The 16,686-nt window shown below is 36.5% G+C and overlaps 1 protein-coding gene across 1 annotated transcript; it reads right to left on the reverse strand.

The window, feature by feature from the left end:
- Positions 1-5,698: 5,698 nt before the first annotated feature.
- LOC308265507 (olfactory receptor 4S2-like) lies at positions 5,699-6,634 on the reverse strand (the record flags this gene model as incomplete). Its single annotated transcript, XM_080699304.1, has 1 exon — positions 5,699-6,634. One exon carries the CDS (start codon positions 6,632-6,634, stop codon positions 5,699-5,701), a length of 936 nt encoding a protein of 311 aa, XP_080555430.1.
- Positions 6,635-16,686: the final 10,052 nt, after the last annotated feature.

Below are 16,686 nucleotides of genomic sequence, written 5' to 3' on the forward strand. Positions count from 1 at the left end.
GGCCAAGCTATGGCTAATGAGGAACTCAGCGCTGCTGTGCTGCACCAGGCCTTGAAGCACTTAGAACAGCAGATCCTACTCTGCGAGGTGAGGCTGTGGGACTCTGCTCTTGGAAGGGAGAAAAAATTCATTGCCTCCGAGTGCCTGACCCCACAACCTCTTCAAACCACAAATACTGTCTAATTAAAAAAGAAAGAAAGAAAGAAAATAAAAGAAAGAAAAAAGAGAAAGAAAAAAGAAAAGATAAAATATTGGAGAGGGTTCAAGATGGCTGCGGCGGCAGCCAGGATTCTGGAGATGCAGACAAAACATATCCAACTGACCTGGAACTTTTGGAAAAATTCCCTGTGAAAGAGGACTGCTTCTTCATTACATGCCTAAGAATCCTGGACATCATCTGTAAGGAGGGAGCTCAGTGGAGACCTAGGAGGAAGGCGGTGTTGGCAGCGGTGGCTGTGGTAGCGGTGGAGGCTTGGATTTGCGAGAGGCAGAGATCTGAAACAATGCACCCTGATCTGAAGAAATTGCCCCAAAGGTGGAATGCTACTGTTGCGCATGATCAGGAACACTAGACAATATTCAGTGTGGGAAAAGAGTTTGGGAAAAAATTGAGATGGTGGAGGCAGTGGCAACGGCAGCGGCCAGTACTTAGAAGAGGTAGAGATCTGATGCAACACACCTGGATCTTTTTAAGAAATAGCCCCAGAGGCAGAACACTACCACCACGCATGCTTGGGAACTTGGGACAACATGTTGTATTAAGAGGATGCTCTGATAGAAGCCTGCTGAGGGATTAGGCCGGTGCTGGGGCCAGCGAGGCCGGGATTGGAGCTTGCCATGAGGCAAGGCCAGTGCTGGGGCCTCCAAGGCTGAGATTGGAGCCTGCCAAAGGGTGAGACTAGTGCCAAGGCCAGTGAGGCCAGGATTGGAGCCTGTCAAGGGGTTAGGCTGGTGCTGGGGCCAATGAGGCCGGGATCGGAGCCTGCCATGAGGCAAGGCCAGGGCTGAGGCATCTGAGGCTGGGATCAGTGCTGGCCGAGGGGTTAAGCCTGTGTCCTGACCAGCAAGGCTGGGATTGGAGCCTACTGTGAGGCAAGGCTGGTGCTGGGGTCTCCAAGGCTGGGATTGGAGCCTGCTGTGAGGCAAGGCCGGTGCTGGGGCCCCTGAGGCTGGGATCGGAGCCTGCCGAGGGGCTAGGCTGGTTCTGGGGCCAGTGAGGCCGAGATTGGAGCCTGCCAAGGGGTAAGGCTGGGGCCTGGGCCAGCGAGGCTGGGATCAGAGTCTGCCAGGTGGCCAGGCTGGTTCTGGGGCCATTAAGAGTGGGATCGGAACTTGCAATGCGGCATACACAGAGAAATATCACAGAACATAAAAAGCCAGATACCTTCCCTAATATGCAAAAACTAGGAAGAAATAGGTAATAGGAGGAGATCTAATTGAAGAAAGGGCCCTATAGAGGAGCAATTAAGGTGACCAATCAGAGGGGATGGGATGGGGAAGGATGGAATCTCTTTAAAATTCATGATGTACATAAACAAATGTATCAAAGTTAATCACCAATCAAGCATGGGATAGAGGGAGGGGGAGGGAATGGGATGGGGACTGGATAAAGGCTAATAGGATGATGTGTACTTGTATATCCACACAAGTCTTGTATTCCATTGTGATGTATGACTACAATGCACCAATATATACATTAAAAAATAAAAATAAATAAGCCTTAAAAATTATATATCTGCCCTTTAATATTAAGAGCTCACATGCTTCCTTCTAATGCTTCATATCTTATGTAAGAATATGAGTTCCCTCAGTTTGGGTGAATTAAATATATCAGAAGAAGATTATTATTTACTAATTTAGGAAAAACATGATATTTAATTTAGGATGAATAGTTCATCTTGGAATTTCAGATACACTAGTGGTTCACTTTTATGTTTCAGAGAAGAAAGTGCATTTGGAATTGTTGTATATATATCATATTTACTTTATTAAATTGATTCCATCATTTGCCTATTGTAAATTGTGCTGCTATAATCATATATAAGCTTGTATCATTATAGTACTCTGACTTTAATTACTTTGCACAAATACTGAGAAGTTGTATATCTGGGTCATAGGTGATTTTATTAGTATACTTTTGGGAAACCTCCATACTGATCTCCATAGTGAGTATACTAATTTACAATCCCACTATTAGTATATGAGAGTTTTTATTACCCCATTTCATTGCCAGCATTTCTTATTGTTAGTAGACTTGATGATTTCCATTCTAACAGTAATTAGAGGGGATATCTGTATAGTTTTCAATTTAATTTCTGATTGTTAGTGATGTTGAACATTTTTTCACTTATTCTTGCCCATTTTTTTTCTTGTTTTGAGAAGAAAATTTTATTTCAGTTGCCCATTTTTAAAATTGGGATTTTTTTTAGTGTTAATTTGGTTAGTTTCTTATGTATTCTAGATATTAGTCCTCTATTCGAGGAGTACCTGGCAAAGATTTTCTCCCATTCTGGAGGCTTTCTCTTCTGGCTCTTGATTTATTCCTTTGTTGTATAGAAATTTTATATTTTTATTTTGTATGATTTTATACTTTTATTAATGCATCAAGATTATATATCGCATTGAGGTGCAATGTGATGCAAATTTACTTGGACAATATTATACACAGCAATTTGATGTCATTCCTTGGCAATTTACACTGCTCCTTTTTGTGTGTGTGTGTGTGTGGTGCTGGAGACTGAACCCAGAAAAAGTCTACCTTTAAGCTACAACCCCAGCCCTAATTTACATTTTATTTAGAAACAGAATCTCACTAAATGTGCTGAGGCTGGCTTCGAACCTGCCATCCTTCTGTCTCATCTTCCAAAGTATTGGAATTACAGTCATGTACCAACACTCCCAGCCTACATTGCTCCTTTAAAAATATTTTATAATTTTATTTGGAAAGTTTATTAATTTAAAACTGTGTCTCAATACCCCAACTTCCATATTTTTACTATATTGTTTTTAGATCAGAAAACTCAGTGTTTTTTTTTGCAAAAGTCCATGCAAAAATTCATGGTTGATAAAAAAAGTTATGTTTTTTTCCTGTGTTTAGATGAGATCTAAGCTGGATGTTACTGTGACTATTTTTATAGTCCAGGGTTGACCCGAGTTTCTTCAGCTAGTTTTTCTTTCTCATATATAAAGTAGCACTATTATCTAACTCTGTTTGTCATATTGTACAACCGCTCACCACACAAGAAGTGGACATGACAGAACACTGACACGTTAAGTATTTTGACTCAAAAATTTCAAATACTTTAGTTTTAAAGAATCTTACATGAGATAAACATTTCTGAATATGCTTAATGACAAAAGGGATGACAATTGGAGAATGATGATATGATGCTTATAATTGCACTGGGCATTACTTAGTCATGTGTTTCCAAATTTTTATGCTGTTCCCATGTAGAGAAGTATAACCACTGGTTTGAAAATACAGAAATAAACATTTTCATTTTTCAACTATTTTTCATCAACTTGAAAATAAGAAAAGGCAGGCATGTTTCTGTCAGTAGGGGTTGTAGCCAAAGTTATCTGTTGTCCTCTGTAACAATAAGCCTATAATACTATAAGGGTGGCAGTCAGTGCTGCAATCATGCATCTGGAATAATACAATGGTGCTGTTGATCAGAGCTACTTCCAGTTGAACTGGGGAAGAGTCTGAATTCTCATTATTCTCATTCATCTTCTAAGGAATAACAATGAGATCTCTGAGCTCCTCTGATGGGGAATGACTCAGAGGGAATTTAATGAAACAAATTTATAAAGTTACTGGTGAAAACTTGAGAATTCATTCATATGCTCCACTTTCTTGTCTTAGAAGATTGAATCACGGAGATGATGCTTCCCCAAGAGCATCACACTTTTAATATTCACAGATAGTCCCTAAGAATTCACCCATTAGTTCAATGGTGGAAAAAATGTTGGGTACAAAAGTAAAAAAATGGATAACATTTTCTATCACACAGTTCTCCAAATTCTTTTCCATTTTAGCAGAACAGATGGGTCTGTTTGAATTCCATTCATGCATAGAACCCTTGTTTTTTTTTTTTTTTTTTTAAGAATAGCAAGATTCATCTATTCCCAGTTTTAAATCTAAATACTCAGATGTTCCATTGACTGAACAAAAATAACTGTAGATTATTTTTAAAAAAACATGTCTTTACATTAGTCATAAACCTAAATTTATGGATGAGAATGCCTTAGAATATTTTGTTATATTTCCAGAGGAACTGCCAGATAATTTTAATGAGAATATTTTTAGCAGCACTGATCTAGTCCTCATTTCAAAACTAATCAAATTGAGGCACATAGAGACTCAATCCGTGCCCATTCAAGCTAGGGCTGTAACCAGACATCTGTTTGCAGGGTTGTAGGGGAAAGATCCTCATTCTACCATAAGTTCTAATCAAGACGTCCCGAAGCTATTTGACCTTTCTGTCTTTAAATTTGTAAAGGCACCAACATCACCTATCACATTTAAGTTATACAGTCCTCTCCTCGAGCAGTGCTTAACATTCTATTCCAAGCATTAACACAAACCTAAGTAGAGGTAATACCCGTACTTTTAGATTTATAAATATGAATATAAAACAACTTTCTGAGATACAATCAGTGATATGTTTATTTACTATAAGAAATAAAGCTCTATTCATAGCTTATGAAATACATTTCAATTCAGAGCTTAAATCACCAGGGCAAGTAAAAGTTAAGATAAAAAAATATATTTGTTTAGGGTCACTCTCTCTGGAGTGAGCTCACAGGTGAAAAGAGTGTAGGTAAGCATAGTTAGTGAGAAATGATTCACTGTATTCAGTAAAGGTGTTTGGCTCAAACTGGGCAAAAGTTGTGGTTATTTACCATGCATTTCAGTAAGTTTTATTTGTACTTTTGGTTGAGTCACAGTAACCTACTTTTCAGATTTGGTTTGCTTTAATTCAATTGCTTAATTTTCCTTGTAGTCATTTAATATTAGTAGTAGGCACTGCTGGCAGCAAACTACAAGAATCAGAAGGAAGAAGGGTATTGAAATGGTACAATTGACAGGGGGATCTTTAGTGTGGGATAAAGGAAAAGAATCCTAATGGGAAAGTATTGTTTTCCAAGAACAACAGATAAAAGCAAGTCATTTTTTTATTTGGGTTTTTAATCTAACATTCAACAAAAATTTCTGTTCTCATTCCAAGATCACTAGGCTATGCTGTCACTGTATTTGGGGGGAATTATTTCAGTATACACAAGTTAATATTTGATGTTTTTCATCTATTCTACCATTTATCCAATCTATACATATAAATTCCTTAATCCATACCAAACGTAGTTCTAAATTCTGGAAACAACCATCAATATCTTATAGTACATTTTTAAATCTCTTAAATAAGATTAAAAGGCAAAAGGAGTAGATTAAATGCAAAAGATTAAAGGCAAAAAAGGAAGAGAGATAAATGATGCTTAGTGTTATTATGCTGAGATTATGAACATATTAAAATTTCTGTCTGATAATTTAGAACACTATCTTGTTATCATAATATAGTAGAAAAAAGTGTTTCTTCTGAAAATACAGTGAAGTTATCATTTTTTTTTCATTGTATAGATGAGTTAACTGGGGCTGAGAAGATTTAAAATCATCCAGTTCAATTTTTTTTATTTTCAACTATTTGTCATTAGACTTTCCGAAAACTTTCCTACCCCACAGTTTTCTCATGGCATTCTTTACTTCTGCATTTCTCAGTGTATAAATCATGGGGTTTAACATGGGAGTGATAATAGTGTAAAACACAGCCACCATCTTATCCTCTGTAAACGTAACATCAGGGCGCATATATGTGAAAACACAGGGGCCAAAAAAGATGATGACCACAGCAATGTGGGCTCCGCAGGTGGAGAGAGCTTTGCGCCTGCCCTCTGCTGACTGCTTCCTCAGAGACACCAGAATGACAGTATAGGAGATTAGCAAGATAACAAAACCCCCCAGAGTGACAGTACCACTATTTGCTGTCATGATACCACCAGGAAGATGCGTGTCTGTGCAGGCAAGTCTCAGCAAAGGGTGGACATCACAAAAGTAGTGATCTATCTCATTGGGTCCACAAAAGGGTAGTTGCAATACCAGAGATACTGGGATAAGTGTGTGTAAGAACCCACCTAGCCAAGATCCAAGCATCATTTTATTGCATCTTTCCTGGTCCATGATGGTCATATAGTGTAGGGGTTTACAGATGGCCACATACCGATCATAGGCCATTGCAATAAGAATGAAGATCTCAGTGCAACCGAAGAAATGCACCCCAAAGAGTTGCAATATGCACCCCTCATAGGAGATAGTTTTAACCTTTGCTAATTGGTCAACAATCATCTTTGGTGCTGTGGCTGAAGAGAAGCAAATGTCCACCAAAGACAAGGAGTTGAGGAAGAAATACATAGGCATCTTCAAAAGATTGCTCAAGCAAATTGTCAGCATGATGAGTAGGTTTCCTAGAAGAATCACCGTGTAGAAGAACAAAAACATCACAAGACAAAGTTCTTCAACCTCTGGGTTCTGAGAAAGGCCCCAGAAAATGAATTCAGTTACATTGTTTGTTTTTCCCATGGAATGAATCCAGCAGAAAAAGTTACCAAATCAGTTATATTACCTGAAAACAACATAAGAAAAATTAGTAGCATTTCCTTATAACTTAGGGTAAATTAATAACCATAGTAGTTGATAATAGAAAAAAAAATGGGTACCTACCATTGTTTAGAATACCTACTTAAAGTAATTAAATTGTATCTATTATGATTGTTTTACTTCAATATTATTTTCCATTTATTCATTTCAAGTGAGAAAGAAGGGTGACAAAAATGATAAACCAAACCTTTTATGTAACACATCTCTCCAAGTGTCTCACAGGCCCTACTTTTTTCTTAAGATATATTTATCTCTTTATGAATAAGAATTCACTTAGTTCTCTTTCCATAAAAGATACATGACCAAATTTTGGAACAACTCTTTCAGGATATGGTAACACTTGTATATCTTATTAAGTGTGTCTTATTTTGGCCATAGAAGTAAAAGAGTATCTCCATAAAATTCATTCTGAATACTGGCATTCATTCCTGATCTTGCACCTCTCACATACCCGTGTTATGTTGAAATAGGGTGACTTCTTCAGGTTCTCCTTCAGATCACTATGCATGTGAGTTTATGGTTCTTGTCTAATCTCAAGCTCTTAGAGTCCAGATGGCATGTGCTGCCATAGAGAGAGAAACATAATTACAAAAACCATATTCTAAAATAATTCTGCTGTAAGCTGAGTAACCTCTTTAACTTTCTAAAGCTACTATTATCCCATTTGTGAAATGACAGTTTTTAATCTTACTGTTTCTCTTTTGGCAGGAATTTCTACTGCGATATTGAATCAGTCTGGCTAGAATAACATGATATCTTGGCTGAGAATCAGAAATAAGGAAAGAAGATATTATTCTATATGTAAATTAGCTGCAGAGATGAGGAAGCCCTGCTTCTAATCTTTATAGTCTCATGCCAGAATATTCTAATTCTTCTAATTTGGTTAAATTCAATATTTCAGGAAGAGATTGTCACTTAATGATAATTATCATAGGTTTAGTAAATGCATGCTGCTTACTTTAAATTGATGAATCTGCCATATTGTAATTTCAGACATACTAGTTGGGTCCCTTTTATATTTGAGTGGAAAAGGGTACATGGAGTTGTCCTGATAAAAGGGACCTGCTAGGTTCTTCCTAAGATCAAACCATAAATGTAAATCATTTTTCTAGTTATAGGTTGTTTCCTCATACCACATCTCCTCAAGATATACCTAGTTGACCACTTCTTTCTACCACCATACTCTGTGCTCTCAGCTAGCTTTTACAAGAACATTGCGCCATCCATTTTCTGCTTTTATACAATTACAGGTCTTGTCAGGTATGTATATTAGAGTATGAAGAGCAGTTATTAAAATTAGCCTTTGTTGATGAATACAAAAACTATAATAATAATAATAATAATAATAATAATAATAATAAAAAATAATAATAATACTGTCATTCAAATTCAGAATCAGGTACATTTCCCTGCTTTTACATGTTTTTTCCACTGTGGCTTTTCCTGCTTAATTTAGAAAAAGTACTATTTTTCCACTGAGAACATTTCAGATTAAGAGAAGGTAAATCACAGCAGTTTGGGACAACTGTGAATTTTGCCATTTTTAAGCATCCATTCATTATTCCGGGACCTGTTCATCTAGTGTTCATTCTACAAATCCCTAGGAAACCTCTTCTATACCCTGAAATCAAGACCCATCTCAAAGGAATCCTTCCTTCAATTTCTGATTATTTCAAACATTATAAGTGTTATTTTCCTCTGAGTGCTTGGTCTTTTATTATTCACAGGCATGCTTCCCTATATCTTGGTCATTTGCAGATGTACTTTATACATCTTAATTTCAGTGCTATAGAACTTCTTGGAATTGTGTCTTGCAATTATATCACAGGTGTTGCAATAGTTCCATTGAATTCCCTGTCACTCAACATTCTAAGTTAGTTACAGAAGAAAAACAAAGTCTCACCAATGTTTTCCAGGGCTTGAGTTTTATTTTATGTCCTTATGTCTTTCCAATATGATCTGGATGCAGCTGTCTAAAGTAAAATAGAATAGGCTTGAGGAATTGCTTGGTGAATAACCATTAACAGAAGATCTCTGATCACCTAAAATAAAAAGCTGCTGGAAATCAGAGTTCCTTGTTCCTGCTTCTTCCACCTAATCTGCGATTGCACAGTATCTTTGGCAAGAAATCTTCTTTTCTCTGTTTATAAGGTGAATGTAAAAATGATGCAATATGATAATGACCTTAGGGAAAGATTTTCCAAAGTCTTTCCCCAGAATCAGAACCAAATCACATTCCTAACAATGACATTCAATGTAATGATTTTCTTTTAATTAAAAAAAAACTAAAACTGATTTTGTTTTATTTCTCATCATCCATGGGATTCTTATGTTTAGGACCATAAACCTAATCCAAAGCAATTGATCAAATGTATGTAATTTGACAGTGTATGCTTTGTTCCTGAAATTAATGGTCTTTAACATATACATTTTTATACTTTTTTTTTTTATACTGGATTGAACTTATGGGAATTCTACTTCTGGGCCAGTTTTTTTTTTTTTTTTTTTTGTGGTACTGGGGTTCGTAGAAGCCCTTCTATCTCTGGGCTACACTCCCAGACCTATTTTTACATTTTTATTTGGAAACAGGGTCTCCTAAGCCAGCGCGCTCGGCTGGCTTCGAACCAGCACGATCCTCCTGTCTCTGCCTCCCAAGCGCAGGGATTACAAGCGTGTGCCACCATGCCTGGCTCCTTTTTCTTTTTTGAAACAGGGTTTTGCCAGGTTGTTGAGGGTCTTCCTGAGTTGTAAGGCTTACCTTGAACCATTAATCTTCCTGTCTTAGCCTCACAAGTACTGGGATTACTGTACCTTGCCCATCTAATATATACATTTAATGGTACATATTTTATATAATATGTTAAATATCTGTTTTTATTAACATAAATTGAATTTTCATACTCATGAAATTTTTATAAGAATGGAAAATTGTATGATCAATTATGAACTGGGGCATTACTAATTTTCTTAATTGTATGTATACTGATTTCTGAAGAAATATGTGGTTTACAATTGTCTGATGATATATACCTGGGTAATATGGGTTATCATTCTTCTAGATTTTGAGTGTAAACTTCAAGGCTGACTCTTAACCACAAGTAGTATTCCTTGCTTGTTTCTGTTGTTTGCCATTCCTATTATTTTCCCTCATGTTTGCCAAGTTTTTTTCTCTTTAGACTCTATCTCACATTCTTTCTTTTTAATATGACAACAAAAGTTCCAAGAATATGTTGTTTATATTCTCACTATTTGGATTTAGCCAAGGAATAGATTCAAAACTTTTTAAAAAGGGAAAAGAAAAGAATAACAAGAAGTAAAGGAAGAATGGTGCCCAGGTTTGTGTAACCTATCAAAATGACTTCTAGCTAGTCCTTCAACTTAGCTTTTATGAGGTTTTTTTCCCTTTTCAACTGGGGCTATGCTACTGGTCAATCCACTACCTGGTAAGTTCAGTAAATTCTAATATCCATATGACTATTTTACATATTTTTTGTCCAGAGATAGGTATCATGTCCTTGACAATGTTTAAGAGACATTATATCAACATATCAGCAGTCAGTCTATGGCCATCAAGTGCTGATATAGGTGAAGGCAAAGAGGAGGCAGAAGACAAACCTATATCTAATGCACTTATTTATAGGGAAGAAGGATACTGCCACCTTTGGTGACAGAGGTTGATATAATCTAAGTCTGATATAGTCAACCTACTGTCAGGTGGATGACTGTTTTCCAAACACCCCTTTATAGATTGGATGTAGAATCTATTCCTGGGAGGTTGGACATTCTGCAGGGGCATAAAGCAAACCAGTGTTGATGACATGAAATTTATCATTGAGGTCACATACAGCCTCCAACTTGTCACAGTGGACCCTCTGTTTATGTACTTCTTATGCCATTATTGGATATCTTTAGTCTGTATCATATCAGAGAAAACTTCATCTTGATTGTATGAATATTTAAAGCCTACTCTTCTGTAGCTGCTATCCAGTCAGTGTCCATGCCCATAACTCTTTCCAGACCACCTTGTCAAGTCTTTTTATCTTTCAGACCCTTGACATAAAAAACAGACATTTTCCTTTAATTATCCCCAAGTCAATACATTTCCCTAATCCAAAAATGGTTCTTTCCTCATGCAAAGTGAAAAACTAGTCATTTATCATTTAAGACTTTGTTCACTAACAGAAATTCACTGTAGTGCTTATCTTTGAGACCACCATTGAATCAAGGTACAATGGATATATCTTCTTCCAGATTAATATCAATGTATTGTGGCAATTTATTTGTATATTAGGCCAGAATCTTTTCTTTTGTTTTCATAGAGTACTGTAAGTACTCCATGAAAGGCCAATAGTGTGAGTTGAGGAAGAGATACTTATTTGAAAGAGGTAGATGATGTGTATATATGCCTCTACCATCTTCTACTCCATTAAAATGTATGAATATCATGCACCAAAAAAATAATTAAGAAAATAATGTAAAAATGATTACTTTGTTCATAAAATACTCTCACTGAGCTGCGCATAGTGGCAAACACTTATAATTTCAGCATTCCGGAGGCTGAGACAAGAAGATCGCAGTTCACGGATAGACTCAGCTACTTAGTGAGGCCCTTTGCAACTCAGTGAGACCCTGTTTCAAAATAAAGAATGGATAATAGGGCTGGAGGTATAGCTCCAAGGTGGAATGCCCCTGGGTTTCATCCCCAGAACTGCAAGAAACAAAATACTCTCACTGTTTATCTTCTTCCTGTACTACCAACTTATCATTTATTTTAATAATCTACTTAAAATGTAAAATAATAATATCATAAGCATAGTGCTTATATGTTCATGTACAATACTGATATGTTTATGTTCAGTATACATCATACAGAAAAAAGCACTTTTATAAGAAAATATAGAGAAATATAATACCACTAAAGCCCAGCTCTACCAATTTAGCTTAGTGCATCCTTCAAAACTTAAATCTTGTTGACTTTATCATATCCAGTTTAAAGCCTTCCTGTCATGCCTGATTAGTAAGTCAGCACTTTTTCTACTTGCTACATAACATTATAATTTTATCTTACTTATTTATGAGGGTCAAGAACCATGCAGTCACCTAACCAGGTTTGCCGCCAGCCTCAGCTCTTAGTGAGGCCCTCTGCAGCTTCGTGAGACCCTGTTTCAAAGTAAAGAAAAAAATCAGGCTGGAGATGTAGCTCAGAGGTCATATGCCCCTGGGTTCAATCTTCAGTACCACCAAAAAAAAAAAAAAATTCTCTGCTCCTACCAAACATAAAAGACTCAGGATATGGAACTATGACTATAGCCCCATTATCTTCCTCAGTAAAATATTTGAATTTTTCAGGAAGGATATATATTTATAAAAAAGACAAGAAAGAGACCATTCCTTCTGCATTTTCCTCTTTGATGGTGACACTTCCCTGAAATATCTTTCAGAGTAAAATACTGCTTCTGATTTAGTATTTTTTGAAAGTAAAAGAATGTTTTGGGACTATTCATTTGTTTCTTCTTAACATATGGGCATCTATTATAGAGGACAGGAATCACTGAAAATGTATAACCTACTACGCATATTTAGAAACTGGAAAATTAACCTAAATAAAACTGAGTTGAGTCTAAGAGCCCACCCCTTAGACTGAAAAATTTATTTGGACATATTTCTATCACCTGGCTTCCATATTATCTTACATAAATTATGGAGAACCACGATAGCATTTTTGATTCATTGATATCATTATGAGTTCTGCACCCACATCTAATTATCCATGAAAAGTATTGGTATCCCATTTTCCCTTTTACATAAATGACACTGGCACACAATTTCCTTTGGAGAAAGTATCAAAAGGATATTTATGTGCTTTCACTGCAGTGGTCCTACTTAATAAAGACACTACATATCATCCAATCACTGTTTTTAAGTCTTAAAATCCACTTATTTCCAACTTGGGCTAGGAACCACACTTTGCTCTTGCAGTGATTATAATTACTGTTTTTCATCAGCTAAGATTTTCATAAAACAATTCTTTCAAAATACTAATTGGGAGTCAATTCATATGGTTTTCTTCTAGCCAAATTGATCCTAGAAATCTCATGAGCTCCTTTTCATTGTAAGAGAGCACTACAGGAGTAGGTACATAATTACACATTGGCCTGCTATCAATATGGTCATAACATACAAAAGACCACTAACAGATGCTGCTTTAATTTATTCTGGAATCCCAACACTACCATTTTTAAGGATGAAAAAGTTTTACAGGAACATCTTTATGTAGGACTCTCACTTGGGGTCTAAACACTGTTCATACCTCCCTTACTAGTACATTTTTATTGCATCATTGAAGGGAGTGGCTTCTGTGCCATCCTAGAAAACAATCAACTGGAACAACCAACTGGGGTTTCTCTGGCCTCATATTCTTTTTTTTTTTTTTTTTTTTTTTTTCCAGGGCTTTTATTTTTTTATTTATTTTTTTTTTTTAACAATTTTTTTTATTGAACATAAATAGTATACATTTACACTATATTTGGTGCCCTCTCCCCCCGCCCCCGTTTTCTCCCCCCCCCCCCACCAATGGTTGGCCAGGTTAACCATGTCTTATTCATAATTTTACACATGTTCAGGTGAAGATGCTCCTTAATCAAGATCGGCCTTTCTCCTCTCCTATCTTTCCATTAAAACTTAGCTAGTATTTCCCCTCTAATATCTGGGGTCCTACTGGTATCCTTTGTGTTTTCTAGTTTGGGCATATTAGAGGAAACATGTGTATCTTCTCCTTCTGTGCTTGGCTGATCTCACTTAACATGATGCTTTCCAGGGCTTTCCATCTTCTTGCAAATGATAAAATTTTGTTCTTCTTTATGGCTGAATAGAATTCCATTGTGTGTATTTCCCACAGTTTTGCTATCCATTCATCTGTTGATGGTGATCTGGGTTGGATCCATATTTTGGCTATTACAAATTGTGCTGCTATGAACATAGGTATGCATATGTTGCTGTATTTCTCTGAATTCAACCCTTTTGGAAAGATACCCAGGAGTGGTATAGCTGGATCATATGGTGGATCTATTCCCACCTTTCTTAGGAATCTCCACACAGATCTCCATAGTGGCTGAACTAGTTTGCACTCCCACCAACAGTGTAAAAGAGTTCCTCTTTCCCCACATCCTCGCCAGCATTTGTTGTTGTTTGATTTCTTTATGCTTGCTACTCTCACTGGGGTTAGATGGAATCTCAGTGTAGTTTTGATTTGCATCTCCCTGATGGCCAGTGATGAAGAACATCTTTTCATGTATCTATTAGCCCTTTGTATCTCTTCTTTTGTGAAGTGTCTATTTAGTTCATTTGCCCATTTCTTGATTGGGTTGTTTGTTTTGTTGGTGTAGAGCCTTTTGAGCTCTTTGTATACTCTGGATATTAGCCCCCTATCAGAATGGTGGCTGGTAAAGATCCTTTCCCATTCTGTAGGCTTCCTCTTTAGGTTATTGATAGTTTCCTTTGATGAGAAGAAACTTTTTAGTTTAATGTTATCCCACTTGTTTATTCTTGCTTTAATTTCCTGAGCTTTGGAGGTTTTGTTGAGAAAGTTACTGCCTGTGCCAATATGTTGTAGTGTTGAACCTATGTTCTCCTCTACTAACTTCACCGTCTCAGGTCTAATTTCTAAGTCTTTGATCCATCTTGAGTTGATTCCTGTGTTAGGTGAGATATAGGGGTTTAGATTCATCTTTTTACAAATGGCTAGCCAGTTCTCCCAGCACCACTTGTTGAAAAGGCTGTCTTTTCTCCAGCGTATGTGTTTGGCCCCTTTGTCAAAGATTAATTGACTAAAGATGTGTGGGTTTGTTTCTGTATCTTCTATTCTAATCCACTGGTCAGTATATCTGTTTTTGTGCCAGTACCATGCTGTTTTTACTACTATTGCTCTATAGTATAGTTTGAAGTCTGGGATTGTAATGCCTCCTGCGTGTTTCTTGTTATTGAGAATTGCTTTGGCTATTCTAGGTCTTTTCTTTCTCCATATGAAGTTCATGATTGATTTTTCTAGGTCTCTGAAGAATGTCACTGGTATTTTAATGGGAATTGCATTGAACCTATAGATCAGTTTTGGCAAAATGGCCATTTTGATGATATTTATTCTGCCTATCCATGAGCACGGGAGATCTTTCCATCTTCCAAGGTCTTCTTCTATTTCTTTCTTTAATGTTTTATAGTTTTTGTTGTAGAGGTCTTTTACATCTTGGGTTAGGTTTATTCCTAGGTATTTTATTGGTTTTGAGGTTATAGTGAATGGAATTGTTGTTTTTGTTTCCTTCATTGTGGATTCGTTGTTGGCATAAAGAAAGGCCACTGATTTCTTTAGGTTGATTTTGTAACCTGCGACTTTGCCGAATTTGTCGATCAGCTCCAGAAGTCTTTTGGTTGAGTTCTTTGGGTCTTCCAGGTAAAGGATCATGTCATCTGCGAATAAGGATAATTTCACTTCCTCTCTTCCTATGTGGATTCCTTTGATTTCCTTCTCTTGTCTGATTGCTGCAGCAAGAGTCTCAAGGACTATATTGAAAAGGAGAGGTGAAAGTGGGCATCCTTGTCTTGTTCCTGACTGTAGCGGAAATTCTTGCAGTTTTTCCCCATTCAATATAATGTTGGCTTTGGGTTTGCAGTATATTGCCTTGATGATGTTGAAGTACTTTCCTTCTATCCCAATTTTTTGCAGTGTTTTTAACATAAATGGGTGTTGGATTTTGTCGAATGCTTTTTCAGCATCTATTGCTATGATGATGTGGTTTTTGTTCTTGGTTCTATTTATGTGGTGAATAACATGTATTGATTTGCGTATGTTGAACCAGCCTTGTTTTTCTGGGATGAAACCGACTTGGTCGTGATGAATTATTCTCTTGATATAGTTTTGAATGCGTATAGCTAGTATTTTGTTTAGAATTTTTGCATCTATGTTCATTAAGGATATTGGTCTGTAGTTTTCCTTTCTTGAGGTATCTTTATTTGGTTTGGGGATTAATGTGATACTGGCCTCATAGAAGGAATTTGGAAGAGTTCCATCTCTTTCAATTTCCCGGAACGTGTTATGAAGTATTGGTATTAGTTGTTCACTGAAGGTTTTGTAGAATTCAGCTGGGAACCCATCTGGGCCTGGGCTTTTCTTTGGTGGAAGAATTTTTATTGCCGTTTCTATTTCTTTGGTTGTTATTGGTTGGTTTAGGCTTGCTATGTCCTCTTGGTTGAGTGTAGGAAGGTTAACTGTGTTTAGAAATCTGTCAATTTCATCCAGGTTTTCAAATCTATTGGAGTATAAATTTTTAAAGTAGTTTCTGATAATGTTTTGAATTTCTTCACTATCAGTGGTGATATCTCCTTTTTCATTTCTAATTTTGGTAATTTGAGTTGATTCTCTTTTTCTTTTGGTTAGGTTGGCCAGGGGTTTATCAATTCTATTAATCTTTTCAAAGAACCAACTTTTTGTTTTATTGATTCTTTGAATTGTTTTTTTGTTCTCTATTTCATTTATTTCTGCTCTAATTTTGATGATTTCTCGTCTTCTGCTGGCTTTGGGAATAGATTGTTGCAGAATTTCTAGATCCTTGAGTTGTTTCATTAGGTTCTTTACTTGGTGGTTCTCCATCCTTTTTATGTGGGCACTCAATGCGATAAACTTTCCTCTTAGTACTGCCTTCATGGTGTCCCATAGGTTTTGGTGGGTTGTGTCTCTGTTTTCGTTTGTTTCCATAAATTTCTTTATTTCTTCCCTAATTTCTGCTCTTACCCATTCGTCATTTAGTAGTGTATCATTCATTCTCCATGAATTTGAATACTTTCTTTCGAGTTTCCTGTTGTTGATTTCTACTTTTATTCCATTGTGGTCTGAAAAGATGCATGGGATTATATTACATTTTTTGAATTTGCTGGTATTTTCTTTGTGTCCCAGGATGTGATCTATTTTGGAGAAGGTTCCATGG

The sequence above is a fragment of the Muscardinus avellanarius genome, assembly GCF_963383645.1.
Source record: "Muscardinus avellanarius genome assembly, chromosome: 1".
Lineage (NCBI taxonomy): Eukaryota > Metazoa > Chordata > Mammalia > Rodentia > Gliridae > Muscardinus > Muscardinus avellanarius.